Here is a 25,371-nt window from a genome sequence, read left to right on the forward strand (position 1 = left end):
AATCGCTAAAGCTGTGAAAACAAAGGGAAATCCCAAAGCAGCCGCTGCCTTTGTCTTTATAGCCCGGGGATGGGGATGGCTGGAGAAGATGGAAAGCTGGGGTTCCCCAGGGCCCCGTGTCTGAGGAGTTACTGTTAGAGATGGAAATGCACATTTAAGGCGGCTGGGAGAGTTGGGGAGCAGCAGTGACTCTGCAGATGGGATCCTTGTAGCGGGGAGCAAGCAAGAAGGTTTCTTTTAGACCTAGAGAAAAGGAGGTGGAGGAAAGGTGGTAGTTAGATCTGTCCCTCATCTGCTCTGGTGGGAGGAAAAACAATCTTATTCTGCTTTTTCTCCCAGTTGCTCCAGGTTGGAGCAGCCTGGGCTGGTGGAAGGTGTCCCTGCCTGTGGCAGGGGGGTGAAAGGAGATGAGCTTTATGGTTCTTTCCAAACCCAACCATTCTGTGACTCTCTTCTTCCCCACCATCTTGAATCCCTGGGTTTCCCATCACTTGCAAGTTGTTTTTTTGGGGGGAGACAGGAAGCACGGGACCACCTGGACAGGGTTGGAGCACCCTCTCTCTCCCTCCCTCCAGGGCTGGGGCTCTGCTCCCTCGTGCTCCAGCCCCTCTCCAGCCCGTGCTGAATTGAAATGTGACTTTTCTGGGAGCTCCTAGAAACTGGCTGTCTGGTGGATGTGTGGAGTAGGGTGTGTGTAGCCACGTGAAACGGAGTAGGGGTGGATTCGCTGTGAATCGCAGTGAAAAGTCTGTGTCTAGACGTGGTGTTTGATGAGTGGGATAATCACTAGGCTTTAATTACTACGAAAGAAAGAGAATCCAGCCTTGTCTCTAATATATCTGGGTAGGCAAGGGATGTAATCTGTATTTCTCTGCCTTAGAGTGGGTTGGGATGAAGCTGGGGATGTTTGGTTGTTGCTGTGGGTGCTGGTGGAGCTCTGTCCGGTGCCACTGAGTGCCCCTGGGGGCTGTGCCCTCTTGCCCTGAGGACCAGGGGGTGGGTGCCCTGCTCCCTAAAGCTCCCTGGGCAGCCCCAGGGCTCGGGGAAGCTAAGCCTGCTTGTGTTTGCAGACCCTAAACCCCGAGGACACCCTGGGCAGGGTGCCCTGGGCTGGCGGCCGGGCCCGACCCCCGGCTCGCCCGGCGCTGTTCTCCGGGAGTTCTCAGAAGGGATTTGCATCCAGCCCTGGAACCTGAGCTGTGACTCATGCCCGTGGAGCTGTATATGGAACAGCCAGGCGTGCTGGGGCCTCGGCAGTGCTGGTGCTCGGTGATTCATGGCGCTCCCAATCCAGTGAGGGAGCCGAGTGGGAGCACATGGTGATATTCCTGATATTCCCCATATTCCCCAGCTGCCGCCTCCGCTCCCCCCCCCCAGCCCTGCTGCCCCTGGGACATCTCTGCCCGAGGTGCTGGGGCAGAGGAGGTCACAGCAGAAATGTGGCTGTGAAGTGCCAGGACTAAAATCCCAAATGTCCCTCTGGTGCCCAGCTGGAGGTCGGCACAGCTCTGGCCCCAGGGAGGTGGGAGGAGGAGGAGTTTCAGAGCTGGCTGCTCTCCCAAACTGCAAATCCACGCCTGTGGAAGCACCTGGGTATCCAGCAGCATCCCTGCTGCTCCTCAGCCATCCCAGAGACATGGGTGTGTCTGGGGCTTGGAGAGGCTGTTTACAAGGACCTGGAGCGCCAGAACAAGGGGGAATGGCTTCCCTCTGCCAGAGAACAGGGTTAGATGGGATATTGGGAAGAAATTCTTTCCTGTAAGGGTGGGGAGGCCCTGGCACAGGTTGCCCAGAAAAGCTGTGGCTGTCCCTGGATCCCTGGAAGTGTCCAAGGCCAGGTTGGAAGGGGCTTGGAGCAACCTGGGCTGGTGGAAGGTGTCCCTGCCCATGGCAGGGGGTGGCACTGGAGGGGTGACTCAGCTGAGCCTTGGTGGGGTGTGGGTTAGGAAGTGGTACTCTGGCATTCCTGCCTGGATGTGCAGTGAGTAAATCCAGGTGGATTTAGTNCCAAGGCCAGGTTGGACGGGACTTGGAGCAACCTGGGCTGGTGGAAGGTGTCCCTGCCCATGGCAGGGGGTGGAATGGATGATCTTTAAGGTCCCTTCCAACCCAAACCATTCCATGCTGGTGCCAAGGGGATGTGATGTGCTTCTGGTGTTGTGCTGCTGGTGCTGGGAAGTCACTGATATTCCTGAAGGGAATCAGGGTTTGTTTCAGTGACTCAGCTGAGCCTTGGTGGGGTGTGGGTTAGGAAGTGGTACTCTGGCATTCCTGCCTGGATGTGCAGTGAGTAAATCCAGGTGGATTTAGTAATTGGAAGAAGAAACCTATGTTTGAAATAGTGTACATAAGAAATGGAATTTCATTAAACTTATTATTTAAATGAGCCACGAGGTCTGTGGGCATCGTAGAGGAGCCTCATTACATAGAAACTCTATTTTTTCCCTTAAATTGGAGCTGCTGCACCAAACCAGCTGCAGTGCTGAGGCTCAGGAGGTGATTTGGCTGGGGAAGCCCTGAGGCAGGAGGTGGGTGGGCTGGGGGCACCCTCAGTGCCAGCCCTGCTGTGGGTCCATCCTGCTGGGCCACTTTCTGCTCTGATTTTCTACCTCCTTCCTAAGCTCGGTTTTTTCCCCATTTTTGCTTTATTTTGCCCCTTCAAAGGAAGTTTCTGTGCTCCAGGGCTGCCCAGGAGGGGAATGGGCTGCACAGGAGAGGAAGCAGAACCTGCTCACGGAGCTTCTCTTTCATCAGTGCCGGGGCAGTTCAGGGCCTGGGAAGCAGGAATGTGTGCTGGAAGGGAGGAAGGGAACTGGGGAGATACAAGAGGAGGCAAAACCCCTCGGGGTTCAATACAGAGAGAGGGCCTGAGCTGAGTTTTGGGGTTGGCACTGATGCTCAGGCAGCATATCCGTGTGCTTTGTCCTTGCAGCCAAGAAATCCCCTTTTTTTCCCCTGTTACTGCTGGGTAGACCATCTGGTTTCTGAAAGTCCAGCCTTGTCCCAGCTTTTTGGGCTGCCCTGATCCGTTCTGTCACCCGGTGCCAGTGGGAAAACCTCCATGGCAATGTCCAGCTCCCACCACGGGAGAACAAGCAGGTTGCTGGTGCTCACCCCATAAATTTTCTGCTCGTTGCCCCCCTCCCCTGAGCAGGAGCAGTGGCTGGGAGGGAGGGAGGGATGATGGATAAAACCTCTCCAGCCGTGATTGATCGGGGTAATTCAGCCGGAGCCTCCCGTGTGCATCCCAAAGGTTCATTAAGTCATTGCAACTTATATAACATGAAGCTCCTTCTGCAAAACGAGGTGTTCAGCACTTTGAGATGATTCCCACACTGTTTGTAACGGCGCTGACACGTTCACACTGTGCTTGATCCAGGAAAGTGCTGCTTTCAGAAGCCATCAATTCACTGGGAGGCTTCCTGGCCAGCCTGGCTGATGAATGCCTGTGGCAATGTCTGTATTGATTAAAAAACATCCTTCCTGAAGCGTTTCAAATGGTTATTGACCATCCTTGTCAGGCTGGGATCTGTGCTTGGCTTTTATAGTCGTGACTGAGCGTGGATTTATCTAGGCAGAGCTTCAGAATAATAAATGGAATGGGGGCCCGTAATCCTTCTGGGAGTGAGGCAATGCCTTCTCAGTCACAGACCTGTGCCCCCATCATTCCAGGCAGAGCCTCGCTCCTTGGATTAGGAATGTCAGCTTTACAGGGTTAAACTGAACCTGGTGTTTGCTCTCCTTTGCACAGGGGTGTTTGGTGGCAGATGGATGAGTGTCCTGGTGCCTGTGCAGGAGGGGCAGCTCCTGGGGGGCATTCCCAGCCCACGCCGTGCCCTGTGGGTGCCAGGGATGCAGGGATTGTGTCCTGTGGGACTGTGGGTGCCAGGGATGCAGGGATTGTGCTCTGTGTGTTTTTGCTGCTCCTCTGTGCTCTCCTTTGATTCCAGGGTGATTTGTTAGTCCAGCAGGTTTATTAAAGCCTGGTGAGGGATGTGCTGGTGAGGCCCCACGCTCCAGAGTTGGGTCTGGAAGTCTGGAAGCTGCAGGGAGGGTTTTTTGTGGTGCTTGTGGCCATTCATCAGAGGAATAATTTCCCAAATGGAGCCTTGTTAATTCGGGGAGTGTTAATTCCCTGCCTACACCTGACAGTCTGTTATGTCTTTTTAATTCTGCAGCTGGATAAAATAAATTCCCCAGAAATTCATCTCCATCCCTGACAGCTCTGGTGGCTTCTGTGTGGTGCTCAGGGATGACAGTGGTGCCAGGGACAGACAAGTGTGGCACTGTGTGCTGTCATTAGTCCTCTGGAAACCTCTCCTGGTTTAGGGTGTTGGGTGTTGAGGGTGAGGAGCATCTCCAGGGACGTTTGTGCATCAAACCTGTGTCTTCCCAGAGTGGTTTGGGAGCAGCTGGAGGGCTGAAATCCTGTCTCAGCTCAATTCCAGGCTGGAAGAGGATTAGCACAAGCAAATCTTGGGAGATTCACCACTCCACTGCAGCTGCTTTGGGGAAACCCTTAAATTTCAAGGTTTATTAAACTGAACTAACAACTGCTCCAATCCAGCCCCCGGAGTGGATGTTGTTTGGGCTCCAGTCACTGAGCACAGTAATTCATTTGTTTCCTAGCGGTGCTTCTTTAGCTGAATGGGGATGGGAATCATTTGTAGTCACCCTAAGGATGCTTTGGAGGAGTGAAATGAAAGCCAGGAGCTGCAGCAGTCACTCTGCATTAGGGCAGCAGGGGCTGAGGAGTGATGCCAGAGCGTGTGCCATGGGGTGCAGGGAGGTGTCAGCACTGCTGAGGGAAAGGGAATCAGCTGCAGCCACCAAAAAGGGCTGTTCCCCAGGTCCCAACTAAACAAGCATTTTAAGGATAATGAAGTGTATAAAAAGCCATAGCCCAGCTGTGCCAGTGGAGATGGACCGTGGCTGCAGGAGTGGGATGGTGTGAAATGGTGTGAAATGGGCTTGGCAGGGGATGGGCCAGGGATGGGAACAATCCCCAAATGGAGTAGGGGGGGCACTGAAGTGATCCCCAGGCTCAGTGGATTTGTTAGGAGCAGTGTGACCACATTATGGAGACAGGAAAAAAAAAATATATATGTATGTATGTGTGTGGCAATATGTCCATATATATATGGTAATTGTCTGCCTGGTTCTGGTCCCATTTGCAGGTGACCTGTTTTCTTCCCTGCTATGTGACATCAAGGGATCTATTTAGGTAAAAAAAAAAAAAAGCCTGTGCTGCTTTGGGATTTTGACTTGTCACCCTGTTCCTGGTGGTGCTTGGGGTGCTGGGACCATCCTGCCTCTGCCTCTGCTTCCACTTCCACTCAGCTCTGAGTCACCTCCTCAATCAAAGCTTGGCTGTTCTTGGGGTGCAAAGAGGGACTTGGGGGGACACCACTGACTATATTTTATTCCCTAAAAGCATGAAGTGCTGCTGTGGGGTTTCCTGTCTCTGCGAGGCTGCACAAAGGGTGCTGGAGCTGCTGGGAGGTGGCAGGAGGTTTGGGAGCACCCACTGTCACCCCGGGTCCCAGCTGAGACCTGTGGGTGCTCAGATGCCTTTGTGGAGCTGAGCTTCTGCCCGGGAAAAATGGCTCAGCTGAGACTTTGCTGCTGTGGGTGATTTGGGGCTGCTGCCCCAGGGGGCTGTGCCAGCAGGTTTTGCTCACCAGTTCAGCTCCAGTTTAAATCTCAGCTGGTTGCCAGGGGACTGGGGGAGCTGCTGGGGCAGAGCTTGTGCTCCCTGGGAGCAGAGGGTTGGGAACCTCTTTTGCTTTTGCTGGCAGCAGGTTCATTTTCCATAATTGCTGGTTCTGATGTGATTTGAGCTGTGATTTCTTTCCCATCTGATTTCAATTTCAACACGTTTTCGTTTCAGTTCACGGTGTCCTGAGACACTTGTTCATGTCCAGGCTGCTCTTTATCCTCCTCCACGTGGTATATGGCACAGGATGATGGAATATGCCTTTTCACTAAAAATCAATGTTTTATTTCCTCCACCCCCCCAGCAGGAAGCTTTCCCACATACACGTATTGATTGTTCAGATAAAAGCCATGTTTATATTATAATTGCTCTTTAAATCAGTGGGGCTGGTGGGTTTGTACCATAATCGCTCTTTAATTCAGTGGGGTTGGTGGGTTTACACTTTAATTCCTTTTTAATTCAATGAGGCTGGTAGGTTTGCACCATAATTCATCTTTAATTCAGTGAGACTTACGGGTTTACACTCTAATTGCTCTTTAAACAAGTGCAGAGCTGGTGGGTGCTATGGGAGTGAATATCTGAGCTTGGATAATATTTTGAAGCCTCTGCTGTTGGGCATCCTGTGGGATGCAGGAGGATGGCTCCTGCTCAGGGCCACCTGGGATGGGGGTGTTGAGCCACAGAGGGTGTCTGGTGCAGGAAGGGAATATTAGAGCCTTTAAAATCATAATTTTTGCCATAAAAATCCCAGAGTGCTTTTTAGCACCTCTCTGCCTCCAGGAAAGGTGATACCCAGCATGATCAGCAGTGTGGGATTAGTGGCCTCTTCCTGAACCAATCCAGCCTGAAATTCCCCCCAGTGCACCCCAGTCCTGACTCTGGGCCATCACCGGGAGTCCCCTGGGCACCAGGAGCTCCAGGGACACCGGGATCTGGTCCATCCCCTCCAGGGTGACCGTGGCTTCAGACTGCTCCCTGGGGACTAGTGCAGGTGTCCCCCTGGCCAGGCTGGCTGGGGACAGTGCCCAGGGCTGGAGCAGGAGCTGCCACACAGTTCCAGGAGGATTTTTCCCCGCTTGAAGGCAAAAGCTCTGCGAGGGGCAGAGGTAATGAGGGCTCTGCTCCGCGGCTCCTGCCTCGCCTCAAGCCCTGATAACACCCAGGCTGTGATTGAAGCTTTCTTGGCCTCTTGCAATGGCTCTATTTAATGTGACTTCTCCAGCATGCAAAGCCAGGGAGCTCCTGCTGGTGCCGTTGCCGAGGAGGGAACCCTGAGTTCGGAGCGTCCCCCCCTCGCCCGCCTCTCCCTGAATAGCTGTGGAGCAGCTGCTCTGCCTGCCCTGCCTCCAGCCTGCCTGCTGCTGCATCCCAAAGCCTGCCCAGGGGACAGGGATGAGGATGTGTCTCGTGCTGGGGTGCAGGGATGGGGGGCTGGCTGGGAGCCCCTCGCCCAGGCACCGGCGATCCCGCTCTGCGATCCCGCTCTGCGCGGCCGCCGGGAGAGGTGTTGGATAAATAACCCCAATTAGGGAGGGTCCTTCTGCCTTTCTCTGGCAGGCTGAAATGGTTTTTGGTTTCCAGCTGAGCCTCTATAATGATTTAGCTGCTCAGACATCCTGCCCATCACAGACTGTCCCTCTCGGGGGGGCTGTAAATGAGGTTTTATTTCATCCCGACACGGGGGCAAAGGATGTTCAGCCCGGCTGGGGTGGGGTGGGGGTTTGTTGGCCTCCTGCTTGATTTCCCCTTGGTACAGGAATAGGCTGTTCCTGGATGGAGCAGGATCCAGGCAAGCCTGGCTGTCCTGCCCTTTGGAGGCTGCACAGAGATTTCACGTGGGTTTGGATGCAGAATGTCTGCAGCACACGAGCAGAGATCTCAGATTGTGCTTTTCCTCCCTTATTTTCTCGGGGGCTGGGGAAGCAGGAGCGTTGGTGGGACTGGAACAGCCCCAGCACCCGCAGTGGGAGCCAAGCCTGGCAGCTCCTGCGAGGGAGGTGTGATGGGAATGTGTCCCCCGACTGTCCCCATCCCCAGGACATGGGCTGGGGACCAATGGCCCCTGGCTGCCTGTGGGGAGGAGGTGACAGCAGGGTTTGTGCTCAGATTCTCGGGTCCCCTGCAGAAAAAGGCCTTTTATTTTTATTTTCAAAGGCCTGGTGGTTTCTCATCTGTATTGTTGTCAGCTTAAACCAAATCTCTTTATTTTCTAACCTGTGTTATCTGCGAGTCACAAAGCTTGAGCATATTCAGGGCCATCTGTGTGGCTCCACTTCCAGCAGAGAACTCGCCCTGAGCCCCAGTTTTGCCCTCCTGGGTGATGCTCAACGATAACTCCATCCCTGAGGGCGTCTGGAGAGAGGAAGCAAAGCTGAGACTGATTCTCTTCAAAGCCCTGGGATGGATCTGTGACAGCAGATGGTGTGAACTGCCTGAAAGTGGGGATGAAACAGCACTGAATTCCCAATTATGTGTAATTAAAATGGTGCTTATTTATTTATTTTGCTGCCAGTGGGCGTCTCTTCCCTTTGTACGAGGGGCTGTGCCGTGGTGCTTTCCCTGCTCCCAGGAGGTGGGAATTTACGGCTTCCACAAGCGATGCTCAGATTTGAAATTCATCAGGAAAATATTTCTTTGGCTCTTTCCCCCCGGGAATCCCTCCGGAGTGCGTGAACGGGGACAATCCCTGCTGTCCCAGCCCGGGAAGATGCATTTTGTAGAATAACATTATTCCTGTTTGAAGTGGCACATCTGGGGCTTGGAGCAGCCTGGTCTAGTGGAAGGTTCCCTGCCTGTGGCAGGGGCTTGGAACTGGAGGATCTGAAGTGTCCCTTCCTACCTGAACCATTCCATGATTCCATCCTTTTCCAGGTGGACCTCGACAGCTTTCCCAGAGAGCAGTGAGGTGGCCAACACACCCGACTCCCAGTATTCCAGGAGCTTCAGGGAGATCTTGGACTGCTCAGGGTTGCAGCCATGCCAGGCTCAGTGGGCTGTGCATCACTACTGGGTGAAAAATCCCTGGAAAATATTCCTCCCTTCCTGCACTGTGTCTGTTTTTACTGGTTTGGTTCTGGCATTGTCAGAGCCGTTCGTATTGTGCTGGGTGGGATCAGGAATACCTTCAGCTGGGAACAGGAGCAGCTTGGGATGCTTAGTGCTGAGGGCTTTTCCATGAAAAGGCAGGTAAAGGCTGTTTAAAATCCTCCTTTATTGAAATCCAAGAGGGAAGTGTAAAGGAGAGGGTTGTTTTCCGTGTGCTTCCCGGCTGAATTCCCGTGGCGCAGGAAGGGGAGTTTAGCCCTGTTCTGCCGGCTGAGTCATCCCTGTCTTCCCACCTCGGGCTGAGAGATTGATTTGCTTTGGATTCAAGGGAGAAAAAAGAACCCTGCTCCTTCTGCCATAAGCTCCAGGCGTGGCTCAGATCCTTCTTTTCTTTTTGAGGTGGATTTTGGGGTGGTGTTTGCTGCCCTCCCCCAGCTCCGGGTCTGTGCCGGGCCTGGAGCAGCCCCTGGGAGATGGGGTGATGGTGAGGATGATGCTGGGCATGGCTTGGCCAGGGCTGTGTCCCCTCTGTGGGGGCAGGTGTTGCCAAAACACCTGGGAAATTTGCAGCCCTTGGTGGAGGGCTCGGAGCGAGTGCCAGGGAATCCCAATGGTCCCTGACCCCCCTCAAGCCATCCTGGATATCTGACTTGGAGCCAAAGGCTGGAACCACACAGCCTGTTTCTGCTTAAACTCTGCCAGGGACAGGAGTTCTCATTGTGGAGCCGTTCATCCCAGATCCATAAATCAGAATTTATTGCAGGAGGAGAGCCCAGACCCTGAGCCAGAGTCTCATCCCCCAGCTGGGGCTGTGGCTCAGGGCTCTGTTTCACCCCATCCTGCTGTGGCCAAGCCCTGTGTTTGCTGTTCTGGTTTTACCCAGGGGACAACCTCAAACAGGACCATTACAAATGTGACAGTGGGCTGGGCAGTGCTGCCCACAGGAGAACAGCACTGGGATCCTGCCATGAACGTGGGAAGTGGCTCCTGCTCGTCTGGCAGGGCTCAGTTCAAACCCGTTTTCTCCCCCTTTGGTGTTTTCCTGCTGCAGCAGGTGCCTCTGAAGTGGGAGGGGTGGAATCTTCTGCTCTCCTTGCCATGGGTTTTGTTGGCATCCAGCCTTTCTGGGGGGCTCAGGGAGGGGATGGGGGGTTGACTGGCCATGGCAGTGCCACTCCTCTGCAGGCTGTCCAGGTCTCCTTCCATCCCCCAATCCCTTTGAAATCTGGTTTGTTGGCAGAAACGCTGTCAGTCTGCTGGAATTTGTTTCTGAGGACCAAGGGTCTGTGTGTGTGATCCCATCAGGTGTGTGATTTTTGTCTGTGACATCAGTGGGGTATCCCCATCCCACTCGTCCCCACGGCGTGGAGGATGATGGATTGTGCTCCTGGAAGCAGCCTGATGGTTTGGTTTTGCCCAGAGAGTGGGCAAAACTCCAAAGTGTTTGTCCCTCCGGAGGGAGCCGGGATTGACTGTGTGAGTCCGAGGGCTGAGAACAAAGGAGCACTTTATTTACTTTCCTCGGAAATCGATTACTGGTTTCATTTTGCTGGCTCTGGGAGTGGCCCCTTTTCCCTGGCGTGTGTTTGGGCTGATCAGCCCTGACAGGCACGGGCTGGGAAGCCACGGCTGTTCCCTCCTGCAGGGCTGTGGTGGGTGGGGGATGACGATGGGAACTCCAGATGTGTCTCTTCAGATGTGCTTTTATTCCAGAGCACGTGTGAAACTGCTGAACAGCAAATGCAACCTGTGACTTGAGGAATTCCCTCTAGGAATTGGCTTGCAAGGAGCTGACGTGCAGGGGGAAGAGTTTTTTAAACTGCCAGAGGGCAGGGTTAGATGGGATATTGGGAAGGAATTCTTGGCTGGGAGGGTGGGGAGGCCCTGGCACAGGTTGCCCAGAGAAGCTGTGGCTGCCCCTGGATCCCTGGAAGTGTCCAAGGCCAGGTTGGACAGGGCTTGGAGCAACCTGGGCTAGTGGAAGGTGTCCCTGCCCATGGCAGGGGGTGGAACTGGATGATCCCTAAGGATGATCCTATTCCAAAACCTATTCCATGATTACAGGCACCGCTCCACTGGGCCACTTCCATCTCTAGTTAAACCTCTGGGCTCCGATGCATTTATTCATTGATTTTTATTTTCAAACTAATTTAATTAAAGTGCAAAGAGAATTTCTCCAGCCAAAGCCACCGTGTCCTTTTGGTACGAAAAGAGGAACGGATGACTTTGGATAGTGGGAATGAGGGGGGGAAAGAATAAGAGAAACTGTGGAGAAAAGAACTGAGCAGCTCATCCTGTGCCTGGTTTGGTGCCTTGGAACTGCTGCAGGGAGCTGGTGTGGCAAAACCCGAGTGGGAGTAACCCCTGTTGTGTTCTGCTCTCTGGGATTCCGACATCTGGGATGTGTGGCTGTGTTTGTACTGATACCTGCTCCTGGAGATTTCTGCTCCGTGGATTTCTGTATTTTGATTCAGCTCTAATTAAAAAAAGACAGGCAGGAGAGAAGGGTTCAGGGGAGACGCGCCGGGTGTAACGTGGAAATAAGTGGATTAAATTCCGGGGTGTGAGGAGTAGGGCAATGCTGGAGCCTCCCTGGGAAGGAGGCATGGCTGGACTGTGTGCAGATGTGCCTGGGGGTGCCAGGACAGTGCCAGGACCCTCAGGGATGGCACCAGATGGCTCTGCCAAGCCGTGGCTGTGTCACCACGCCGGCGCTGCTCGGAGGGGATTGGCACCAGCCCCATCCTCCCGGCTCCAAGGTTATCATCTCTGCTGCTGCTGCCTGGTCTCTGAATAGCTCCTGGTAAAAATCCCAGTTTTCTTTTCAAGTGGATAACGAGAGTGTGGTTTTTCCCTCCCCTCAGAGATTGGCTGTGTGTGTGATCCCGCTCAGATCAGAAGCTGTTCCCTGCCAAGGATCAGAGACGCGAGCGTAGCTCAGCCCTCGGAAATGAAGTGATTAAATTAACTTGGATGTGTAAAATTTCAGCATAAAATGATTCAGCGAAGCACTTTATCTACTGGGAACTCTTTAAAGTGCTCTTGGAAGTTAGCAGGAATTAGTTTGCTTGGAAGGACCTGGTGCATGTAATTACCTTGAGCGTCGTGCCGCTGCTCTTCACCCAAGAAGTTAATCTTTAAACATGGCAAACGTGGAGCAGTGGGGTCAGGGAGGGTTTGGACATCACTCCTGCCTTCTGCCATCAGAAAACCCGTGTCACCTGAGGGACCAGCAGCACCTTGGCCATGCTGTGTGTGGCCAGCATGTGCTTGGCTGGTGCTGTGTCACCTCTGTCACTTGGGTTGTGGTCCTTCACTGGGAGCAGCTTTGGTGGCACCATCACCACGGGGTTCTGAGCCTTACCAGGGAGAATTCCCAAGGATTTCTGGGGCAGGAGGGTGCAGTGATGGGGTTCAGGTGGTTCCCAGTTCTGGGATCTCCCTCCTGAGCATCCCCCTCCTGCCGTGGGTGCAGTGAGGGACCCTCCTCTTGCAGACCCTGCTCAAAGATGTAGCCATTGTCCTCTACATCCTCATGGAAGATGAGGGGTTTGCTGTCTGTGGGAGTGAATCTTTGTGGCTCTGGAGGAATCAGGTGCTGGTTTAATGCATCCAGTTGAGATTTCCAGAGGGTTGATTTGTCTGGGCCAACTTTGGGCAACTTGTGCTGTTCCTTCCCTTTATTGCATTTCTCCAACACTTTTCCCTCTGAATCAAGAGGTGCATTATGGATTCATTTTCCCATGCAAAAGTGCACCCAAATGCATGCTGGCAGCTCTCTGGAGTGACAGGAGCTTTCCTGGGTGCAGGAATTGCGTGGCAGCTACAAGGATCACCTTGTAGGAGATAAAGAGGAGCAGCAAGAAGGATCTGAGCATCCTCTCTGTGTCTGTGTGGCTCCTCAGGCTGCTGGGGCATAATTTCTCATGAGACACGATGATGGATCACTGGAGCAGCTGGGGAGATGTTCTTGCATCAGGATCAAGGTTTGGGTGGGCAAAGGTGGTGCTGGCAAAGTCGGGAGAGGCTGGGCAGGGCGACAGGCAGCACCCAGCAGCAGGGATGCTCTGTGTGGAGGAAGGAGCCACCTGGGTGCTGGTTGGCACTGGGAGGGTGCTGGGTTGTTCCTGACGTGGTGTCTGAGCTGTGTTTGGGTGTCAGAGTCCCCTGCACTCGGTGCTGGGTGTGGGTCTGGGGGAGCCAGTGGCAGTGACTCTGAATTCACAGCCCTTTGTGAGAGCTCCTGAGCAGCCCGGGTGAGTGACGGTGCCTAATAGACAGTGAGTCATGACACTTGATTTATCTCCCTCACTGAAAGCCTGAGCAGATGCAGGGACCTCTCTGAGCTGCCAGGAACGCTGGAAAATGAATCTGTGGCGTATGGGGGGGCTGAGGTCGTGCCAGCAGGACGGGGCTGCAGCCACCACAGCCTGCACAGGGGGTCAGGAGTGTCCCATCCCCACTCAAACACGGGGCCGGGGTGGTGGCTCTGCGGGGGCTCCTGGAGCATGGGAAGCCTGTGCTCTCTGCTCCGGCAGCCTGAGCTTTGCTAGCAGTAAATAAATGCTATTTTTAAAAGTAAATCCTTAGTTTGACCATAGTTGGGCAGCTCCTCGGAGCTCCTTTTTCAGCATTTTTGTCCTCCCCATTCAGACTTTGTGAGAGCTGAGTTCCCCCTGGCTTTGGGGACTCCTTCATTAAAAGAGAAGCTTTTCCCTCGGTGGTTTTCTTTCCAGCTCTGGTGTGATCTGTGCTGTCAGACCTGCTCAGAGCATCCCAGGACTCCCACCTGGCTCAGAGCCTGCGGGATGCAGCTCTCCCTGTCCCTGGCTGCGAGGGGATGGCAGTTATCCCATAAGAGGTGCTGTGCTTAATTACTGGCGGTAATTAAAACCTCCTCTGGAGGTGGGAGATAAGAGCAGCGTTGCAGCAGATGCTCATTGACACCCATCTGCTCTTTAGCATCCCTTCTGTGCTCCCTGAAATTCCTGCTGCAGCGGGAATAGGAGGATGGGGAAAAGGAGGCTGTGAAGTTCAGGAGGACGAGCTCCCACGGAGAATGGGAGTGTGCACTGTGGGATGGGCACTTGGAGAGCAGTGGGACTGGTGCCTTCAGACCCAAGTGCTGCCAGTGATCCTTGGAAAAAACCTTTGAAAAAGGGGAAAGATGAAGGAAGATGTGGGTGGTGTCCTCGGAAGGCAGAGTGTGCTGCTGCTGTGGTGTGATGTTCCTTCCTGGGGTGGTTCCCCTCTGCCCCCCATCCAGGGTCTCTCCAAACCTCTGGAGATGCTTCACCTGCCTGGTGCTGATTCCTTTGTGTCACAGTGAGAGGTGGAGCCCAGGGGGGTGTTGCAGGGTGGGAGCACTCTGGGCCACAGGGATGAATCCCAGTGGCCACGACACCTTCCTTACAGCTGCTCAAAGCTAATGGAGCATCCAGGGGTTCTGGAGAGGAGCAGAGCAGGAAAAGGGGGCTGGGATTGACTACTGAGCCTTTGGGAGTCTGAGAAATTTCCTGAGTAATTCTGATTTATCTCAGTCCTTAGGGGCGAGAATTTCACCTGCAATTATTTTCTGTTCCCCGGGAAGGGATGTCAGCTCCTTGGGTTCGCATTTTCTTTAGGAAGTTGTTCCTCCAAACGTCTCAACATTCCTGGTTTTCTTAGAACAGATTTCCAGCTGCCAATGAGCAGGTGCTGGCAATAAGGACAGTGGGGTTTGGGGTGGGACTTGGAGGAGCCGAGAGGAATTTGGCAGCAGGATTGCTGGAGCAGTGGGTGCTGCTCTCCTGCTCCCTCCAGGTGCTCTGCTGCTACCTGTGGTTTGGGCTGCTGCCCTTCCAGAGTAATAACAGTCATACAATATAAAAGTATTTGATTCTTTTTTACCTTTCCCATATTCCCGTGTGCATCAGTAGCAAACAATTGTCACAAATTGCCGTGGAGCAGCAGTTAATCATCGATTGTAACGAGTCTATTGTGCATCCACGCCTGGCACTGCCTCTCCTTCCCCTCTCCCACACTTCAGAGCTGGGAGCTGACAAATATAAACAAGGGTGGCAGCTCATCCCTTGGAAGTCTGAGCCTAAGGAAGAATCCCCGGAGCCCCCGGCGCGGGACTCGCGCTGCTGTGGGAGCCTGGAGATCCCTCCCCTGGCTGTGGGCAGCTCCAGAGCCCTCCGTGGGGAGGCAGAGCCTTGTTGTAAGGAGTTGATGGGGAAATGGATGGGGGAAAGACGGAGGAGGGTTTTGGAGCTGGAAAGGATTTTCCTTCCAGCACCTTCAGCCAAAGGAGGCTCCAGATTGTCATCAGTGTGTTTGCTCCGGCTTGGAGAAAGGAAATTCTGGGATGCTGCCCGGAGAGAGAGCCTGTGCCGGAGGGTACTGGCTCCCTCCTGCCCCCTGTGCTGTCTGGAGGGGGGTTTTGCAGCTAAGATGGGTCTCAGACCACCTAAGAGGGGCTGCACAGGCTCCGAAGCTTTGCCGAGGGGGATTTGAGCAGCTGCACTGAGCAGCTCTGAGCACCTTGAGCTTCAGAGCTTGGGAGAGAGAGGCAGAGCCAAAGCCAGACCTAAGTGGGGAGGAGAAGAAGGCTTTAAAGCAGGTGTGAAAAGCTGGAGAGCTCCACAGACTGTGGTTTGGATTCAGGAGCTGAAGGAGTGTGGAAGGAGGGGTTTTTGAGCCCAGAGTAAACAGTGAACTTGTCTGTTTGTGCAATAAAGCTGAGCTCACAGCTAATGCAAACAGTTTTCATTAAGAAATAATCAAAAATAAAAAGCCATTTCACATGCTGATAAGAAGCCAGTTGGTTTTTATACTTCACCAGCAGTTTAAGCCATGCTTAAAGCCATTTATCTTTCTCCCAGCGCTGGCTGCAGAGGATATGAAAAATGCAGCAGGCCGCACATATGTAATTAAACTTTTGGCAGAATCTTTGCCCTGCAGCTTTACTAAGAAATTCAATAATGATAAATCGAGTAGAATATAGAAAGGACTTTTTGGGAACAAGATTTAAAATAATGTATGTGGCACAGACAGTTATTTGCCACATAATTGTCTTGGCAGCGTTCTCGTGAACACCCTGTCTGATGGTGTCAGCTATTCTTTACAAACCACCCCTTGTTCTGCTCTTATCACCACTCCAATTTGCTATTGAGGCTTTCCTGATTCCCAGCCAAGCCTGTGTTTAGCTGTAATTACTGTTTTGTCCCCCTCAGCCTGGGTGAGATGCAAGATTTCAGGCTGGGTGCTGTGTTTCGTTTCTGGGTGCTGTGTTTGGTGTGACGGTTGTCCTGGTCCCCTTTCTGATGCTGGGAGCTGAAATCATCACTCCACTGTAATTATCCTGTATTTTTTGATCTTTTCCAACAGCAGTTGGAAGTTAATCCCGTCACTTGACCAGTCTCACTGTTCTTTGTGACACTGCTGGGGAAATGATGCTGGATTTGTCTCCCTGGTTGGTGTTGCTGCCTTTATCCTCTGCTAATGCACCAATAATTTGTAGTGGAGGCAATTTTGTGTTCAAATTGTCCACTCAAAACACCCTAAACACTTTCCCTATAAAAGCTGCATCGCTTCTCTTTATTTCCCACAGATTTTCCCTGTTTGATGCTGGCAGGAGCCGAGCTCCTCACTCCTGTGGGCACCGTGGCATCTCCCTGTCCTTTGTCGCTGCTGTCCATGGAGGGGCTGCAAATATGCTTGAAAAAGGCTATTTTTCATCAATTTTTTCCAACAGTAGTGAGCAGACTAGTTGTAAATACAATAATAATGACAAAGGTGTCTGGCAGAAGTGAGGTGGGACTGGACACCTCAGCAGATGGCAGGTTAAGCAACAGAGCTGGGCTGGGCTTTTGCTTTCATTAACTGGCTTCAAACTGAAGGAGAGCAGGTTTAGATGGGATATTGGGAAGAAATTCTTCCCTGTGAGGGTGGGGAGGCCCTGGCACAGGTTGCCCAGAGAAGCTGTGGCTGCCCCTGGATCTCTGAAAGTGTCCAAGGCCAGGTTGGACGGGGCTTGGAGCAACCTGGGCTAGTGGGAGGTGTCCCTGCCCATGGCAGGGGGTGGGATGGATGATCTTTAAGGTCCCTTCCAGCTCAAACCATTCCAGGGTTCCATGATTGCATGGAAATCTGCCTCAGCAGCCCACCCTGCCCTGGCTGTCGGGGCGTTGGGGTCGCTCGTGCTTTTATCAAACACTTGTTGCTTCCTCTAAAGGCAGAAACGCTGCTCTTTGGGCACTTGAATGTAAGTTCTTGTCTCTAAATGTCACATAATCCATTTATCCTTCTCCCTGGAAAGCCTTTGGTGCTGGGGGGAGATTCCTGCCCTGCTCTACATCCTCAGATGACCCTGGTGTCTGTGCAGGGCTCAGGCTCTGCAGGGAATGGGGGGCTTGGGTTGGTCTGTTGTTCTGTCCAGGCTGTGGGTCAGCACTGGTGGCCAGGGCGGGGACAGCTGAGGATAACACTGTTTGTGGGGCCAGGGAACACGTGCCAAGCAATTAAATTAGTCCAGTGGTCTGGTAGAAGGAGGGAATTTCATCCCTAAGTGCCTCCAGCCTTGGCTGCCCCTTTGCCAGGGGTCTCCCGTGCCAGCGTTCCCGCGGTGACTTGGCCAAGCTGCTCCTCGGATCTGTTTGTCCTTGTGTTGCTCAACACAAATATTTGTCTTTGTCCCCGAGGGCTGGGCTGGAGCTGAAGCTCTGCCACTAAATGTTATTGACTGGGCTGGGATCTGGGGACAGAAAGTGTCTGGCTCCGGGTTGCTCCCGACAGGGACAATATTTATCCGGGCAGCATCTTGCTGTGTTTGCAGAGTGCTGGGGGAGGTGGGAGAGTGGCTGTTTGCAGCCCTGGTGATGCCACCCAGGGATGCTCCTGTGGCACGGGAGGTGGCAGGAGGGAATCCACCTGGTCCTGCTGCTGCCCAGTGGGGTTTTAGTCTTTAACCTGTTTTTTTGGTACCAAAAACTGAGAGGACGTGACCTTGAGCTGCACCAGGGGAGGTTCAGGTTGGACATCAGGAGGGGTTTCTTCACAGAAAAGGTTGTTAAACGTTGGAAGGGGCTTCCCAGGGAGTCCCCATCCCTGGGGGGGATTGGAGGAATGACTGGATGTGGCACTCAGTGCTCTGGGCTGGTTGACGAAGTGGGGATCGGTTACAGGTTGGACTTGATGAACTTGGAGGCTTTTTCCAACCTTAATGATTCTGTGAAAACATATTAAATTCTTGGTTTTATTCTCTGTCTTGCTGAGGACCGTTCTGGGAGGCCTTCAGGTGTGTGGGTTTGTGTTCCACCTGGCAAGATGCAGAGTGTTGCTGACACCTCTGCCCTGCCAAGGTGACCTCCCTCAGTTTGCACGGGCCCTCTGGTGCCCATGGTCTTAATTGGCTCTGGAAGCACATGCTGTGCAATGTGTGATGTGCCAAAGGGACAAGGCAGGATGGAGGGGGAGGCATTGGCATCCCATCAAAATGATTTCAAGCAGCTCCTTGCACTGTCCACAAAAAAAACCATCTTGGAGCTGGTGGGTCAAGGGGCAGGAGAGAGAATTAGATAAATCTAGAGGGAGATAATTATGTTGTCTAAGTGTCAGATCTGTGATATGAAGCCATAGCTGTGTGAGGCTGAGGAATTTGAGCTCCTCGTTTCTTGGCTCCTCTGGCCCTTGTTGTGCTGAGGGTGAGCAGTGAAGGGCTTGGGGTGTGGGGGGCTGGTTGTGGTGCTGCCTGGTGCTTGTTCCTGCCCTCTGAGCCCTAATCTGGGCTTGGGGTTTTGTGGTGCAGTTTTAAAGGACTGGTTGAAATAGAGCCTGTGGTAATGGCCCTGCTGGGAGCAGAGGTCTGGAATAGGCTGGAGTCATCTGGTGACATCATAGCAAATGGCAGCGTTTTTCTTAGTGGAAGAAATGACCCTTAAATACAGGTCAGTGGACCCCTTTGGTGAGGGGGTGAAATCCAGATGCAGTGCTGTGGGGTTTTCCTGCATCAGAAAGGCAAGGGAACTGCAGCCCTGCCAGGGCTGGGGTGGGGGACAGTCTCACTGTGAGTCCTGGCAGCTCTGTCCTCATCGCCCTCACCCCCACCAGCCCCAGAGCTTGTCCTGCCAGGTCAGGACTTGGCAGGGTGTGAACCCAGGGTGCTGCTGGGGAGCCCTGTGGGACCAGGAGCAGCTCCCTGGAGGAGGAGGAGGGGGCAGAGAAGGAACTTGGGCTTTGCCTCGAGGTCTCCATGGCCCGTGGGCTCTGCAGTGTGTGTGGGAACCCCCCACCCTAACCTGAAACCAAGGGGGCAACACACCCCTTCAGCCCCGCTCTGCTCCCTGTTATTCCTTCTCTCTGCTTTCTCCTTCTGGGAGGGGGGGCAGGAGCTGCCAGGCTGTGTCCGTCTGTCCCTCTCAGCTGACCCGGGTGTTTTTCTGTCCCCCCCAGACAAGGGTGAGAACGGGGAGCCCTACCAGAGGAGGAGAGGTGTGGGGTCCAGCCTGCCCGACGGCCCCCCGGCGTTCCTGGTGCCCAGGGACGGAGCCTCCACGCCCGGCAGCAGCAGCTGGAGGCGGATAATGCTCATGATCCTCGCTATAACCATCCACAACATCCCAGGTGAGCCCTGTCTGTCCATCCATCCGTCCATCCCCGCTCACAGGCAGCTCAGAGCCATCCCAGGGGGATCACACGGTGCTGCCACCCTCTCTCCCTCCTTTTCCTCGAGGGTGGCACCCGCTGAGTGGGTGCCTTTGGATGGGATCTTGTTCCAGATCTTGTCCTCCTGGTGGGGCTGAGCCACGTGGGGGCTTGGCAGCAAAACCCCACACGGGGAGGGGGCTCGGGGGGAGTCAGTGGGCTCGGGGGGAGCCTTTGGTGCCTCGAACATCTGCAGCCTGGCTCGTGCCAGCCTGTGGTGAGCGAAAGCTGTGAATCCCAGGGGCATGTTGAGGAAGGTGATGCTGTAAAGGCAACAAATTCTGGTCTCTTTTAGTTTCTCTTCTGGTTTGCGAACCAGCAAGAGATGCATTTTACAGCGCTGTGTCTCTGCAGGAGGATGTACAATTGGGGTTTATTTTCTTCTTCAAGGGAGGGATTTGGACAATAGCTGGAAAATTGCAGAGCCCCGAGTCTTGGCGGGCTGTGTCCTGCCAGGCTGGGCTTTGTGTCCCAGGAAGATGCGATAAAAGGCTGATGAGATCACTTTGTGACAGCTGAGGATGTGCCACTGCTCTGCAATTCTTGGGGATGTTGAAAGTCATATAAGGCAACCTTTTCCAATGCTTCTTTCCTGCTCTCCTCTCCCTCCCTCCTCCTCCTCTTCTCCTTCCCCTCCCCTTTCCTTTCTCCCTTCTCTGCTGGCTCTGCCTGGCTCGGGTTGGAGCTGGGGTTGGGGTGGGTGCAGGGGGAATGGGAAAAAGCTTTTCTGCATAACGTTGATCTGTAAATCCGGGGAAAAGCGCTGAGTGCCTCGGGAAGAGCCGTGTTTTCCAAGCATGGCTCAATGGCGAGGAGGTGAATGTTGTCAGGGTGGGAGCTCCGGGCTCAGGACTTGCTTGATCCACCAGAGCCAGGGTGGGAGGAGCTGCCTTGGGCTGTCACCCCGTGCTTGGTGATTCTGAGAGTGACTTTGACCCAGTGCCATCAAACATCGTCTGAAATTCCATGGCTGGATGGTCTTCCCGGGTGAGAAGGCTCTGTTACGGGCCTGTGACCACACATCCCGTGTTTCTGCCCTGCCAGGGCACCCCGGGAGTGAAGGAGTCAAAGCCAACACACGGCGAGCTCTCGGCTGCTCGTGGGCGTTCACTCCCTCGGCACTGAGAGCTGCCTGGTGCTCGCTGGGCTGGGGGCAGGAATTGCTGCCTTCCAGCTGGTTACTGACTCACAGCACCCTTGGGTGCTCCTGGCCACACCCTCAGGGCATCCAGCTGGCCAGGGTTTCCTTATCCCGAGAAGGAAGCTTTGCTGCAGCTTTTTGCATCGCCAGCACAGGCTATTTCTGTGCATTAACCTGCTTCAGTTTGTCAGCAGCAGCAGCACATTTGTCCCTTCTCATCCCTTTATTCCGTGTTAATTATAGGTAGATAACTGATGTGTGGTCCAGCTCCACGTGTTGCTGGGGGAGGCAGATCCCTGGCAGACAAGGTGAGGAGGGAGCTTTGAATTCCCCACACACAGAAAGGAAAGGAAGACGTTTGTACTGAGCAAACTGTAATTGGATTTCATCCCTCAAATGATGTGTCTGGGAGCCAGGGTGAAGAGCCAGGTGTCATCTGGCTGCTGGGCTGGGGATTCCTGTCTGTCACCAGCAAAGAGAGAAAGTTCTGTAGAGCAGGGAACAAAGTGTCACCTGTGGAGGGAGGTTAATGGTGACATGGCCCTGGCTGCCACAGAGATGCTGGTCTGCCCTTTCATTGCTCCTGCAAGAGCACAAAGCCACCTTGGGATGGTGACAGACAGTTTGAAATTCTCTCTTGCATCTTAAAGGTCACAATATTAAAGCTTAATGCCCAGAGAGGTGTGTGAGCAGTGGCTCAGGCGCTGCCTGGGGGCTCAGTTCAGTGGGGATTCTGTTCCTACCAATCCTGGTCCCCCAAGTCCCCCTCCTGCTCTTTTCCTGCCTTTTCAGCAGCCCCACGGTGGTGCTGGGTGGGTGACAGTGGCTGTTTGTGCCCAGTGGGGCCACTCACCAATGGCAAAGTCCTGACTGACATCCTCCTCTCAGTGGGGACGTGCCCAAAGTCACCCTGGGGTTTGGAGTGGCAGAGGTTGGTTGTGATCCGGTGTCTGCCCTCGTGCTCCGGAGCCCTTCCCGCAGGGCACAGGGTGCCAGCACTGACTGCACCCCAAGACATAGTTCAGATTGTGAGTAAATCAGGAGCTCGTGGCCAGCCCTGCTCTTTACCAGCTCTCTGCTCTTTCTTGCATGAAGCAGGTGCTGGTCCAGCCTCGCTGAGCAGCAATTTGGGGCTCAGCTTTCTCTGAATTCCTTCTGCTTTCCCAGGAAAAGCAGCGGCGGCGCTCCTCGGATCCGCCACGGCCCCTGATGTGGAGCAGGGTTTGGAAACACTGTAATGCTCTCCCTCAATTAGCAGCCCTGCCAGAGGAAAGGCTGCTATAATTAGCACAGACTCCTGCAGTGTAATGACACCTCGGCTGTGCCTGTGCTGGGGGAGGAGGGAGGTGCTGAGCTGGGATGTCAGGGATGCTCTGCCACGGAAAACCACGCTGTGCTCATCAGTCATGGAATGCTTTGGGTGGGAAGGGACCTTAAAGCTCATCCACCCCCTGCCATGGGCAGGGTCACCTCTCACTAGCCCAGGTTGCTCCAAGCCCTGTCCAACCTGGCCTTGGACACTTCCAGGGATCCAGGGGCAGCCACAGCTTCTCTGGGCAACCTGTGCCAGGGCCTCCCCACCCTCACAGGGAGGAATTTCTTCCTAACATTTAGTCTAAATTTTCCCTCTTTCAGTTTAAAATCGTTCCCCTTTGTCCCATCACTAACTGCCTGTGTAAAATGTCACTCTCCATCTTTTTTATAAGCTCTTCAAAGGAACATAATCCTTTGTAAGGACTGGAAGAAGCACTGAAAGGCCTCAATCGGATCTCTCAAGAGCCTTCCCTTCTCCAGCTTGCTTTGGCAGAAGCACACAGCTCTGGTGTTTGCTCTGCTTCCCTGTAAGCTCAGGGCACTCACACAGAGGTTGTCCAGGTAGTTCCCAAGGGTTTTCTGTACCTTCATAAAACTCCACATCCTTGGCAATGCTCTGGTTGCCTCAGTGAGGGAGGTGCAGCCAGTGGGGTGTCCACGTTCACCTTGTCAGGTCTCTGAGCTGCCTAAATGCCTCTGATGGGCTGGAGCTGCTCTTGCTCCTCAGGATCATCACACCTCAGCCCAAACTCTACCTAAAGTCCCTCTGTCTGGTGATTAAAGCCCTTCAAGGACTGGCTTCCCATCCCTGTTCTCCTCCCGCGCTGGTGGGGAACGGGCTCCCCTTCTGTTGCCAGAGAATTGTTTTATTGACTTTGATCCCATTTTAGGGATGAGCTGGTTTTGGTCTTGGCAATGCCTCTATCTTTGGTTTCAGGCTGGAAGCAGGTTGTTGTGGGGGTGAGATAATGGAACGTACAGCCCAAGCTCCCGCAGTTGGTTTGTGTTCCGTGGGCTCTGCCGGCAAGGAAAGGTTGGGTAATTTGCTCCAAAGCTGGGATTGCCAGTTGATAATGACAGGAGATGCCAAACTGCAGACTCTTCCTGCTCATTAATATTCATATATGCTGGGTTTAGTAGAACATTAATTATGTATTTAATCAAGCCCTGTTTATTCTGGTTTATCTTTGTACCTTGGGTGGCTGTTATGCTGAAGACTTCAGATTAATTAAAATGTTACTGGTGTATCACAAATAACAATTAGTGAGGTGTGAGCTGAACAGCCTTTCTCTTTGTGCTTGTTTGGGAGGGGGAGGAGAGCCTGGCAGGGTGGGGGACGTGGGTCCAGAGCTGGTTCCCAGGGAACTCCTGGAGGGATCTGCTCTGCTCTGAGCCGAGTTGGGGGTGTGCAGGCAGGGATGTCCCTACTGTGGGATTTTGGGGGATCTCCCAGCATGGAGATGCTGCAGGAGCCCCTAATGCTCACACTGCTCCAGGAGGGATGGAGGACAGGACCAGGGCTATATTCTGCAGCTGTCTGTGGCAGTGAGGTGGGGAAGGGGTTACAGGTGCTGGTTGTGTTGATGCCCTGCCTTGCTTTCCTCTGGCTGTTGGGAATCGTTTCTGATCCCCAAAAACCTCTCAGCTGACAGCAGGGACCTGGCTGGGATCCCGCCCACTGCACTGGTGCCCCATCCCTGCATCACCCTCAGAGCATCCCCGACAGGGAGCATCCTCCTGGGAAGGCAGCAGGGCTGGTTCCTGCCAGGCATGAGGTGATGCTTCCAACCACCCGAACGTTGCCAAGGAAACGTGAGTTTTCCTGTTTCTTTGTGATGTGCTGGGCAGAGCCGGGTGGCCCCAGACCCCGGCACAGGCTGGGAGCACATCCCGGGAGCTGCGACAGAGCCGGATCATCCTCTGTGCTCCAGCCTTCCCCTCCTGCAGGAAAATCTCTCACTTTTCTGTACTCAGTCCAGTCCCTCCGTGTTTGCTCTGATGTTTCTGCCTCAAGTGTCACCATCTAACGGAGGTGTCTGGGAAGGAGCTGATGGGACGTGGCAGTGGCACCGTGCTCGGAGTCACCGGGTCACGGGGAGAGGTGGCTCTGACGTCCCCTGCTCGCCCCCTGAATCTCACATGGCTCCACCTGAGGCTTTGTCTCCAGTTCCCGCTGCCAGAAACCCATTAGCAGGCTAGGATTTATTTATTTTTAATGAGGAGGAACAAAGTGAGGAGCAGGATGGAGTGTGTGAGCTAAATACGGAACAGATCCCGGCTGTGGTGGTGGAGGTGCTGCAGGAGAAGGGGGGCACGGGGGGTGTCACTACGTGCAGGAGGGACAAAATGTTAGAAAGAGAAACTTTTAGGTGGTGACAACTATGGGAAGGATGAGTGAGACTCCTGGGAAGCTGCAGTGGGTCAGGGGGAAGGTTCCTGCACCCCCCAGGTGGAGCATCCAAGTTCTTTCCCCTTGGAACTGCGCTTGGAGGTGGCAGCAAGAGGCTGAACCCCGGGTTGGCACTGGCACCGTGCCTGGCATGTGGTGGGGTTTTGAGGGTCCTCCTTCTCTGCTTGCCCAAGAGGGAGAGGTTTAGCCCCAAAACTTGAAGGTCACGTTCTGGCCAATGCTTGGAGTGAGAGCCAGGGGAAGGGACAGCTGGGATGGGTGTGGAGCAGAGGGTGCAGGGTTTGCACCCTGCCCGTGTCCCTGTCACTGCTCTGGCATCAGGCACGGCCGAGTCCTTCACTCACAGTGGCAGTTCCTCGTGCTGGTGACAGATTTAAGCCAGGCACCTCCTGCCCATCCCCGTGGCAGCTCTGTGACACCCCTCTGTCCCTCTGGAGTCTGGCAGCAAGTGCTGCTGCTTTGTTTGATCCCGAGGAACGGGGGGATGGAGGGAAGGCTGTACCAAGGGATGGGAGATGTCAAATTGATTTCAAACACGCTCGTTTGCAGCTTCTCCTGGGCAGGGGAGCGGTTCAGCCGAGTGCCCTGGGGATGGAGGGTGTGAGACCTGCCTGCCACCCTCTGCACGGTGGCATTTGGCTGGGGACAGCCCCGGGAGTGACAACTGCCTGGATTTGGGAGCTGCCTGGACACTGGCTTGTCTTTATGGCTTCTTGCAGCTTTCCCCAGTTTTACTGTGTTGTCTGTGTCTCCTGCTTTATGGCTGTCTGGGGGAGGAGCAGACAGGCTGTTGTGGTGCTGGCTCTTGTCTGACGGGGGGGTTTGTGCCAGGGGGGTCACACTGGGATGGGAACTGAATCCCTGAGCTGGGGGGGGAGGCAGTTGATGAGGACCCAAAGTTGTCACCCCTTGGCCCTGTCCCCTGTTGTGACCATGTCCAGTGGTGGACAGTGATTTAGTCCCACCCTTGGCTGTGCCAAAACCAGCTCCTGGCACTGATGAAGGTGTGTGATTAAGGTGTGCAAAGTACTTCTTGGTGTGGGCAGCTGGTGGAGACAT

General features: G+C 54.0%; 1 protein-coding gene across 3 annotated transcripts in view; it reads left to right on the forward strand.

Moving 5' to 3' along the window:
- Positions 1 to 25,371, forward strand: part of SLC39A11 (solute carrier family 39 member 11) — an 85,028-nt gene that overhangs the window by 25,738 nt on the left and 33,919 nt on the right. For all 3 annotated transcript variants that reach the window (XM_017812000.1, XM_017811999.1, XM_017812001.1), the window contains exon 6: positions 19,196 to 19,366. In XM_017812000.1, the coding sequence (XP_017667489.1) occupies positions 19,196 to 19,366 (171 nt within the window). The remainder of the gene's footprint in view (positions 1 to 19,195; positions 19,367 to 25,371) is intronic.

The sequence above is a fragment of the Lepidothrix coronata genome, unplaced genomic scaffold (assembly GCF_001604755.1).
Source record: "Lepidothrix coronata isolate B3197 unplaced genomic scaffold, Lepidothrix_coronata-1.0 Scaffold34, whole genome shotgun sequence".
Taxonomy (NCBI): domain Eukaryota; kingdom Metazoa; phylum Chordata; class Aves; order Passeriformes; family Pipridae; genus Lepidothrix; species Lepidothrix coronata.